Source organism: Haemaphysalis longicornis, unplaced genomic scaffold (assembly GCF_048455015.1).
Source record: "Haemaphysalis longicornis isolate Haplotype H1 unplaced genomic scaffold, Haemaphysalis longicornis Haplotype H1 scaffold_2, whole genome shotgun sequence".
Taxonomy (NCBI): Eukaryota; Metazoa; Arthropoda; class Arachnida; order Ixodida; family Ixodidae; genus Haemaphysalis; species Haemaphysalis longicornis.
Genome location: NW_027526295.1, coordinates 146,304,218 through 146,315,691, shown reverse-complemented (window position 1 = coordinate 146,315,691; position 11,474 = coordinate 146,304,218). Strand labels below are relative to the sequence as shown.

The following is an 11,474-nucleotide window of genomic DNA, read 5'->3' as shown; positions in this document are numbered from 1 at the left end:
ATAGACTTCGAAGAAATCGATGTCAGCTTGGTCTTTGTGAGGGGTTTTTTCCACATTGCGTGCTGCACAGTGGAAGCTTGGGCATCTATGGAGGGAATATGTTTACAGAAAACAGCTGTAACGTTTGTGTTTTCAAAAGTACCTTGAAGAAAATTATGTAACACTTAGCCGCTAAGACGACTCTAAGTGCATGCCGAGTTTAATTTACTTATCGTAATTAGTTCACAGTGAAGTTTTAATCGTTACGGAATTACTGTCTGCTGTCATTACATGGTCATCTACGCAGGAAGTATGGTTAGAGAAAGCGGCTTTAACCGTTGTCTTCCCGGAAGTATCCGGGAACAAATTTGATGACAGTTAGGAGCTAATAAAACTGTAATGTTACGCAACACATCTTCGCTCGTCAACTTTGTTCACAGAGTGGAAAAGCACAGAATTTTGGAAACCCTCCCAATGGTTTTTTTTGCTTTTGATGTGGAGGATAATTGTCACAAGGATTACTTCGATGTGGATGTTCTTTAATTGTTGTAGATCCTTCGTCCCTTCGGGAGGACGTTTATTACTCGGCAGGTGGACGTGACACACGCTTCAAGGGAAGCAGACCAAGCATCGAAATTTGAAACCAAGACTAAGACAGACATTTTGTGGAAAGCAGTGTTTAAAACCATTTATTGCGAGCAACATAACGCCACGGAAAGAAACGTCTCACAGACATCATTTAACAAAAGTACTAAAGAAAGACGTACAAAGAAGGTAACCTTCTTTCGAGTGCCCGTCCTGCTTCGCTTTTTGCATTGCCACTGTGATGGAAACAACATTCTGTTTTGCGAGACGATGACTGGTATGCGTTCGCTCTCGCAGTATTGTCATAAATGGAGCGCTAAGTTCGTCGCTGAGATAGCAGGCACGTTCGCGCTTTTGACAAACAAGGCAGCCACAAAAAAATTATGAACGTTGCGGCCGGATCGCGAAATAAGTTCTTGTTGCAACTCATGAAAACTGTCGCACCTTAAAGTTTTTTCCATAACCTCAGGTCTAAACACCTTTCACTTGCACAAATGGCGCAATATTTTGATTTACAGGATTCCACTTGTCCGCTTTTCACCAATCAAATTTCGTCGACAGAACACGGGCTCCGGGATTACCAGCAGCTCAACCTCCGTCTTAATGCCTGCACGCGAACACGATGGATATAATGTAGTATCAACACCCCACTCGTGTATCCTTCTGAATAAGTTTCGAGGCGCGAATCAGCACTTTAAAAAGCGCTGTAAAGAAATTTTGAAGACGTTGAAGTACCCCGACTCTCCCGCCGCAAAAGCGAACGACTTTCTGGCAGTGTCAACTATGAGTGCAGCGGATTCAGTCAGCTTCCCTCGAAATAACGCTGTGGGTCACTGATAGTTATGCTCAAAGGACCCCACTCCAGCGCACTCAGGACATGGATGTGCAGCTTCACTGCGTGCCTAGTTGTAATCTCTACGCTGTATGCACACTTGGTTTTATGGTCATTTCGTAGGAACGCTTTTCTTTGTCGTCTTAAATCGCCAGTTTTTATTGTGGTCTTTTGTCGCTGCCTTGCTTGCGAATTCGCTTGTACGGGGCGCGAACAGCGCTCCATGATGCAGCGCTTAGCAGAGCTTTAACCTTCTGTCACACAGGTAAAGAAATTGTTCAATCTCTATGTACATTCTTATAATTTATTCCACCAACGAAAATGAACGCAGCAAGAACTAAACAACCACACAATATTACGCCCTCAACTTGTTGATTGAGTTTCGCTAAGTGCTGACTAGAAGATTTGCGTCCAGCGATTTTCGCGCTTCTGCCGTGGCTCGGGGTTGAAACGCTTACTGCTCGCTTCACGCTATTTTTCCGTTGGGCTTGTGCATCTCGAACGTAGCCACCTTGGGTTTTGCCCGGAGTTCAAGATTGTGCGACGCCGCAGATGCTAGCGATGGTATAGTCTGTCTCTTCATGAGCTAATAAATTAACGACGAACTGCGATGACAATTCAAGCGAAAAACAAACAAAACGTGAACATGTGAAAATCTTGCGTCTTCAGCGAACTGATTCGAACAATGCCTACTCTTCAGCTGAATACTATATAAGCTTGTGTAAACATTTCCGTTTAGAGCGCCAAAAAACTAATTCTCTGCAAATCTGTTCAAACTTTAAAGTTTGCGTACAAATTTGAGGTTTGCACAAGTTTGTATACAACATTAAAGCATCACATAACGTTGATATTTAAAGTACTGATTTCTTTTCGCGACTGTAAGCTGTTTTTATATGGTGAAATGAGTATTTACTCTCTATTATTTCCTATTCCCGAATCCAACTGATTCGTTGCAAAGTTTGATTTGGCTGTGCGGACGGCCACACATTTCCTTAATCTCTAAACACTTCCCTCTACACTAGTCGACTTAGCGCAAAAGTCCGCTCTGGACGCATAATAGCTAAAGCAACACGATTTTGCTACACGTAGACTCACACCGCTACGATCGCGCACAGCAATGTCGTTTTGCTTTTCTGTTCTACAGTGTTCCCGCGACACAGTCCCTTGCCGCATCACTTCGACAATTTATGTACAGTCCTGTTGCGCATGTGCCCTCTTGACACGATTGTGACTCGACTCGGCGCCCATTTTGAGCGCTTCATCGCCTGTTCGTGCCTGCTCGCGGATTACGCGCTTCGAGGCAGTGTAAAGAACAAGCGACAATAAAATAACGCACGGACACGAACAGAAACACAAACACAACACATGACGCAAGGATGTGTCGCGGCAAATGGTTCAGCACAGATCAGTGATGTCTCTTTGCACTCTGTCCATGGTCGGCTTGTCGCGGCACTCAGTTGGGGTCCAATGCCGCCGTGGGTTCTTCATTGCTGACTTGGTTGCAGTGCGCCGGTGGCGTTGTAATCGCTAGGCCTGCACAAAAGACAAGACAAGAAGCGAAGATATGAGGTGATGAACAGTCGGACATGCATCATTATTAGCGCTCAAATAAACTCATCATCATTATCAGCATCATTATCATCATTAAAATCGGTCGGTTGGCCCACTGTACACGACCAAGGACCATTCCCTTGCGGCCGCTCTTGTTCCAAGCCGCTTATTGCTCACAGTGTTCTTATCGCATATCCAGCCACCTGTTTTGATACTTGACGACTTCGAACAGCCCAACCGACCATGAATGGGACATACGAACAACGACAGACACAGCGCCTTTACGACCGAGATTTATCCCCCTTAACAAGCGAATTTGTACTTGTGCAGTCAACAACAAATGTAAAAATAAATAGAAGCCTATAAATACTACCGGTGTGCAGAGCATGCGAGCCAAATACCAAGATGACGAACCAAAGACAGCTTAAAGGGCTGGTGAAGAGCTTTTAGATGCGACGCATCTCTTTAACTCGCCTTGTCCGCCGTAGTCGGCGGAGTCCGCACGTCTCTCCCCCATTCTCCTCGCCGCGCCAGCTGCGCGCTAACGCCGCTCTCTCACCGCAGCGCCATTTGCGTTTAGCGCTTGCTGGCGCTCGCTCCCGTCGCCGTGCCAGCTGTGTGTCAGCGCGCGTTAGCGCTCGGTTAAACACATGCGCAAGCGCTGCTCTCTCTCATTCCGCTACATATAAACGCGGTAACTGCGCCGCTCCATTCAGTCGTTCCGCCGCCGTTCCACCGCGCCGCTCCGCCGATGACATCCGATGACCACCGATGATTTGAATGGAGACTATGTGGGTTTCCGTTGCGTTTCCGTTATGTTAGCATGTCCATTGTTGTTATGTTTCCATTTTACGCAGCGTGTTTCACCCCCCCCCCCCCCCCACACGATGCGTCGCATCTACCCATGGTTCCCCTCGCGGGAAGATGGTGTAAATTAAAAAAAAATTGTTGGGGGCATTACTTTATGGTTTTCTTGACGCTGAATTCGAGAAACATGTTTATTTTATGTGTAAATACCCCCAAACCATCTTTTTTCGTCAAAAACAAACGACCCCTGCCCGGGGTCACGGCGAGAGCCCTGGCTGCCTTTCGCGATTGGCTAGCGGCAGATGACGTCATATTCGGAAGTGCCGGCGCTGCGGTGACCGCTCGGCCTGAAGAGCTCGTTCTGTTCCCGTTCAGGTACGGACAAGAAAGTCCTCTGGTGAATGGAGGAGTCACATAATCTTTTTTTTACAACAGGAGAGCCTGAGGGAAGTATAAACGTAACAAGTTGGGTCGCGGCGAGCTTTAGAAAGGGGTTTTCCCACAACGGCTCGTGACCGACTTCTGTTTCTCGGATGCGAGGAAGTTGTGCAGATATTGGTTCGCCGCTTTCACTACCAGCGCTAGTCACAACTGCTAGCACAGTTTTTCAACACACCATCACCCCCTTCCTCGCATGTGGAACTGAGTTCTTACATTCTGGCAGGCGGTAACAAGCTATGTGCAGCGGCCCGCGATGCGCGCAAGCAGCAGCTAGCGAGCGGTCGGTCGCCACGTCGCGCGGAGGTGGTGGTGCCGGGTCGCTGCGCGGCCGGTCAGCGGAACGTGGCATTGCTGCATATACGCTGTTTTAGAATAGGGGAACTTAACGTTGGTGGCCCGCCAAAATGTAGAGGAACCCAAACGCAGCACGCTGACCCGCGACGAGCTTTAGAAGAACGCCTCCCCCAACAGCTCGAGCCGGCTTAGGTTGCACGGATCGCCTCGGATGTTGGGAACTTTAGGCTTAGCACCGAGGCAGGTATTTGGTCGCTGCTATCTGTACAATTGCGAATGACTATCCTTAGCACAGTTTTTCACCACACTTTCATCCCCTTTCTCGCATGTGGACCCATATTTTCACGTTCATAGTCATTCTAGCGATCGGTGCTGTGTTCATTCTTGCGCTCAGGTAGCGCCCTCCATCGGCCTATCGGCGCATCTCGTGCTCGGGCAGGTGCATTTGCTGCCGTCGACGAGCCTCCCTTATAGTGCCTAGAATATACCAGTATATTCTAGGCACTATACCTCCGTGACCGGTCGGCGCTTCGCATCGCGATTCAAATTCGATCACCTCTTTCAAAATCACCTTAGATAACAATCCCTAGCACACTTTTTCACTAAACTATCATCCACGCTGTTGCACCTTTACCTTGCTTTTCGCGACTTCCTTGTTTCTAGACAGCAGCGAAGAGCGGTTGCTGCCGCGGCATGCGCGGTTCGAACCGCATCGTGTTCCGTATGGGAATGCACTACAGGCGAGTGTGTGGAGCGCTCCCACACGCAGAAAACGCTTCATGCTTTCCAGCTTGCTTGATTTCTTCTTAAAATCTACCTAATTAGCTAAGCTGTCGTCATAACTAACAATGTTGATCGGGAAAACGAACAAGAAGTTCGGCAAATCCAGGGCGCTGCGCTCCCACAAATTTTATAATCCCTTCATAATAATGGATCAGGAACTTGGGGTAGCTCCGTATTTGTTTGAGCCCGTCGCTTGGCGTATGAAGCACACAGCACCCGACGACACGGCTGGCCCCGCGACTACTCGTGAAGGCAATGTAGTAGCCACGGGCGCTCGGGTAGGAAATCTCTGGTATTTAGGAGTCGCTTTAGGGAATCTCTAAAACACAGTGGCATAACGGTTTAAAATCAACGCCGAAGCAACTCCGGACAATAGAGATAAATAAAGGGCAGATTAGACGCCCGCTTAATTCGTAACTTCGCCCACAGAACGAGGACACAGCGAAGCGGCGGCGCACGCCGCTGGCCATCTTCCGAATATGACGCTACTTCCGGTCGCTGCCTCTCGCTTTCTCGCTCTTCCGGCGATACAAAAAAGAGCAGTGGGCGGGGCGTAGTTTCAACTTTACCGACGAATACCTCTGTCCCCAAGCTAAAAATGACGAAAGCACTTTACAGGCATAAACTAACCAATGTATTTATTGCAAAATATATATTTTTACCACATTCTAAAAGCACATCAGTGGTAGCCCTATAAGTTTGCTAACACACACAGTGCCCAGCCTTTCTACCTGAACCGTCTCAAGAATTTTATGTTTTAGCGGTGACGATGTTGTGCCCCCGCTTTTCCACGTGTGCTGGAGGGGGTGTATTCCTTTCCTTTTCATGGGGCGAGCTTTGTGTTCGGTGAACGGGTCGCAGTCTTCACGAGGGTGAAGCCCACCAACAGTGCATCATCTGCGATCTGTGGTAACTTTGGCCTTCACTGCCGTCAGTGCGGCTGCGTGCCCGCGTTTCCGCGATGTGAAGCAGCAAAGAGTCGGCGAGACAGGCTGACACATGGAATTCTTCAGGCCTTCGAGAAAGCCAGACTACGCACCAGCATCCTACCTTACACTCATCCTTCAGGATTCGATAATATCGCTCTGATAATGTTTGTCCAGGCTTCAAGTGTTGGTGTTATTAGAAATAGATATATGCATAACAGTTAGGCATAACTAAATTAAAGAGGTTCATAACTAAAGAGGTACACCTATCCAGGCCAGGACTACCTCAGGCACACTTGAGCTCTCACTAACCACCACAGGACGTGACTGTCCTACATTATTTGGCCCGAACCTGGCCATACAACGACGACCCAGCTTACGCTAACACATCCGACGGCCGGCACTATAGTAACGGACTCTAAGAAGGCGTACGCCAGCTTCCGAAAAGGGAGGGTGTCCCCCGTGGCACATGCGATATTGTCCTAGCGAAGGCCCCCGAGGCGAGCCTTAGAGCTCGTGTGGGTGCCGGCTCACTCGAAGGTGGAAGGAAACGAACTCGCCGACCACCACGGCCGAGAGTTATCCGTCCGGGCCGAGGACGAGCCGGCGCAGCTGCGCCCCGTCACGAGCTATAGAGAACTTACTGAAATGTACAGAGAGCGTAGATTCAGATTTCCCAGGCCTCACCCGCAATTGAGCTGAAAACAGCAGACCGTAATCCGAAGAATACAGGCGGGGTCGCTAGCGCATCCCACACTTGTAAACAAGATGTACCCGGACAGGTACGAGAGTACTTGCCCGTTCTGCAAGGAGAGACAAGGCACTCTGGCACACGTCCTAGCCGAGTGCGAGTCTCTTGAGATCCGCCCGCCCCCCACCCCTATTCCCACACTCGATCCCCGAGAGCGATGGGAGACCTTGTTGTCTAGCCCCGACCTGACGATCCAGCTTGCGCTGGGAGCCAGGGGCCAGGAGCTGCTAGACGCATATGGGACCCGAGAAGAGGGTTCCACTCCATCCGGTGCCTGGGTGCACTAGCCAATACCTCATTGGGCTCAATAAAAGTTGATTCTCTCGCTCTCTTACGGCCATCAGCGGAATTCACGAATGTTACTTATACATGCAGCATGCGTTTATGCTGGAGGCCTCAGCCGCTCTGATCTATACTTTTTTTAAACATGACATTTCGTCGACCACACTAAATTTTGTAACTGCGGTCATCTTTGGTTTAGCCTGAGGAAGCTAGGCCAGGTAATTTGCTCAGGATGGCTTGTAATAGATAATGACAGAACACTTTACAGGTCTTACTTTCTGTTAGCTTAATAAGCAAACCCTAGAAAAATACCTGAAGAACAACAAAAATGCTTCCAGCTCCCCAGAAAAAAAAAACAAGAACAAGAATTCCGCCATAAGATACCCGTAAGCGTTATAGATCTTGTAAGCCGGACAGTAAGACACACTGTGGCTGTAGATATTTCCACACCCGGTAAACTCAAAACAGCTACCTCGCTTAATTTTTCTTTCCTAAAACACCTCTTACTGTGGTTAAACTTAATCGATTACGCATTAACACGTTTGTTCGAGCTTGCACTAACGGCTGAAGCAATTAGATTTGCCCATTCAAACTTGCGCTCTGATGCCAGCCAAAATATCTTTCCTCACTCACCACTCGCATGTACTCAGAATTCAGCGCGTGTTCAGGATTCATATGAGCTCACTATTAAATTTATTTGACGGGGGATTTCGATTGACGATTCGTACAGACTCACGGCTAGCATGGTTTTCATGAGTTCACGTACTGCCAAATGGGCAGTCTCAAACTGCTTCCGTTGTGTCCAAGTATGCAAGTATATTGCAACCTAAACAGAATTCTTCCACGGCAAATCCTCGCGGGGGCGTAAAAATGCCACCAATACTTTAAACTTGTTTTTCTGCTGACGTCGATCATAAGACTTAAAATGGAAAAACCAAAACTCAATCTGTTTTGACGACAATGTGAGGAGGAATAAAAATACACAATTGGTTGTTGTATCAGACCGGGAAGAGTATAATAGCGCTTTGTGTATACACAAGGGAAATGTCAGGTTAGCGAGATCAATTGCTGCTCCTCTAGAAAAATGACATTTGGTGCTTCGAAGGTGTCACGGTTTAAAAAAAATAAGGTCACTCTTTCGTAAACAAGCCCACTGGTATGCGATTGTTAAAATCTAGGGTGTGTTTACTTGTTCGCGGAAGTGTTTTTCTAATGTTGCACATAATACCACGACACATAATTGCGCACCAACCACGCGCCCCTACCATACTTCGGAATCTGCCTACGAGTTCAAGACCACGACGGTTATACAGCGGACGAAAACTAGGAAAGAAGCGCTGTTGTGACAGTTTCCCCAGACGTGTGTGGAAAAGGGCACGTGACCACGTACCATCGGTATACTACACAATACGTCGAAACAATTTAAATGTGAAACTCTTTTTATAGAAGCGGCAAGGCTGTTTACGCTGGCAGGAGCCATTTTAAGGTGTAAATGCAACCGCAGGTGCTATACCATAAACAACGCGGTTCGGTTACGTGGCCTCAGCTTGCATAACGTTCAGATTGATAATACTAACATCTAACAGTTCATGTGTACAGAATTCGCAAAAAGTATCGATAATTGTCGCCTTTCCTGTGATCAAAAAAAAGAAAAAAAAAAACAATCATTTTTACTTAGGCAATTATTTCAGGACTTAAAAATATATCCTTATTCGCTCAATCAGCGATTTGTTAATACCGCAGGAGGTGATGTCTTAACTTAAGGTCTATGTGCGGGTAAAATGTACGACCTGCCCTAATTAATGCACTCGCTGTTTATCAATTATAATTCTGGACTTCAAGAGGGCTGCTGGGCAAGCGGCAATATGGTGCAAATACGCAAACTTGCGCCTATGAACGGTGAATAGAAACGATTCAGAGAGGACCGAATATAAAGGAAGAGCTGCTTATAACCTGCGGTGAGTCACGCAGTCACGCAGGTGAGTCACGCAGGACAGTGTTGTCAGATGGACAGAAAAAGGTCAGTTGGTAGATTCCTCGAAAAACAGAATATTTGCCAAAAAGCCAGTAAAATTATTTTAACGGTGTTTGTGTTATATCAACAATTTTAACTAATCAGTAGAGATTGTTAATTCAAAGTCCAAAAAATACAGGAGGGTGCCTAAAATACTCTCCTAAAATAAGAAAGGTTCCCATTTTTTACAAAAAGAAAACTGAAATTAAATAGATGCTTTTTTTTCATACTGCATAAAATTCGCCTTAAAAATTACTTACGCAAGTTCATAGGTCAAGAGTGCGTAAGGCGTTTCTGTAACACCTGGAAAACAGACTGGTATATTTGCAAAGTACTTTTCGTGACGCCTGTCCCTTCAGTTGTTGAATTAAACTTTGTGATGTTGCATCTACGAGCAGCCGGACGTAATTTTAAAAATGTACATCGCAAAGTTCACATGTAGCACAGGGTCAATGGATCCCGCGTATTACGCATTTTGCTACTCAGCACTGACGTTCAGCATACAATTAAGCAACAAGTCAGAGATTCCTTTGTGAGATGTCAACCAGGGAACAAAATAGCGAAGTTACGGATCTTTTTCAAACGAAAACCTCCCCTCCGTCAATCATCCCCGTACATCGAGCGTTTCATTCTCTTTCACGGTGTTTCGCTGAGTTGAAAAGCGGAACGTTTCGATTCGTTATCCATGCGTCTTTTATGAAGGGCGGACCTAAGAGTAACGTATCTACAAGCGCCAAAGGTGAAGGAAACCGCCATTGCCTTGTTTCAGAAACATAATCTGGATAAGTTAGTGTCAAGTGTTAAGAAGGCTAAGGCTATACATCTGGGTGTGTTCTTTGCGGCAAAAACACATAAACGGAAATCTCGTTCCGTGCAATAGTAACAGAAAGAGGCACGTGGCAGAGCGCAGTTTCCAGTTACCTGCAAAAGCATTTGCAAAAGTTATGCGTGAGTGATCCATTAGTTCTACGCAACTCTGATGAGCTCGTCGAGTGGCTTGCCATTTGTAACCCTGGTTCGTGCAATGTTTCCAGTGTTGATGTACGCGACTTGTACTATAATATGCCACATGATGAATTCATGAAAAGTGTTAAACTTTCGATCACAGAAGACAATGATGAGCTCAAATTTTGTAATAGTGCTGGTATTTCTGTCCGTAGTTTTCTGCAGGTTTTGTCGTTTCACCTGAACTCTACGTTTGTGGAGAGGAAAGGAAGGTTGTTCCTTCAATGCTCTGGCGTGTGTATCGGCTCGAAAGTTGCGCCTGTACTGAGCAACATTTTCCTGGGAAGAGTAGAGAAATGCATCCAGAGAAACGTCAGCAGTCTGGTCACAAACGTGTCCGGATATGCAGATGATTTTCTTGTTTTCATTCAACCCTGTGATATTCCTAAAACAGTTGAGGATATCATTCAGGTGTTTACAGATTGTGGTCTGGGATTAGAGTTTACTCATGAGGTACCCCAAAATAATAAGCTACACTTCCTTGACATCCAGTTAGAAGTGAAACCTGATCACTTGTGTTGGATGTATATATCCCTCGTTCTGATAAGCCGCTCCTCAACTTTAATTTAGGACACTCAAAAGTGATCAAGAACGGCATGATCTTCTCTTTTTGCGGTCGACACTCTCTAAGTCCTGTGTTGAACCGATTGGCACTACTTTTTCTAAACAGTTTTAAAGGTTAAAAGATGCCGGGTTTCCAAGTGACGTCATTCATCGCACGGTACAGAAGTTGATAAAATGGGTGAAGATGGGCACATGCGCAATGCGCGACGATATAGCACCGGCACAGAAGAAATTTCCTGCGGTACTCCCGTATGCTCACAGATTGTCCCACGGTTTGAAGAATGTTGCAGGTCGCTTTGGTGTGTTCGCTTTGGTCTTTTCGGCACCCAATAGACTTAGCAAAATTTGTGGATCTGTTGATAGAAAGCTCAAAGGCATGTCGCGCGGCACCGGAAAGGGTAGCGGGGTGAAGCATGTCTCCTTTTGTACCATGCAAAAAGTGTGTTGTCTAATTTATACCATTTTCATGTGGTTATGTGTATATTGAACAAACAAGTCCGTGTATTAATGTCAGGTTGTTAGAACATAAGAGGTCTTTAGGAGGGGACACCTACTCGCACGTAGCTCAACGCGTTTCCAAGTGCAAATGCGGGCCTGCGATTCATTTACATGAGAGTGAGTTTGAATTTTCAAGTCGCTCTCGAACGTAAATATATAACA

At 46.5% G+C, this 11,474-nt stretch overlaps 1 protein-coding gene across 1 annotated transcript in view; it reads right to left on the bottom strand.

The window, feature by feature from the left end:
* Window positions 1-652: 652 nt before the first annotated feature.
* LOC144169285 (uncharacterized) overlaps window positions 653-11,474 on the bottom strand; it is a 69,107-nt gene continuing 58,285 nt past the window's right edge. Inside the window, exon 2 of the mRNA XM_077698362.1 lies at window positions 653-2,929. Within this exon, the coding sequence (XP_077554488.1) occupies window positions 2,924-2,929 (6 nt within the window). The 3' untranslated portion in view covers window positions 653-2,923. The remainder of the gene's footprint in view (window positions 2,930-11,474) is intronic.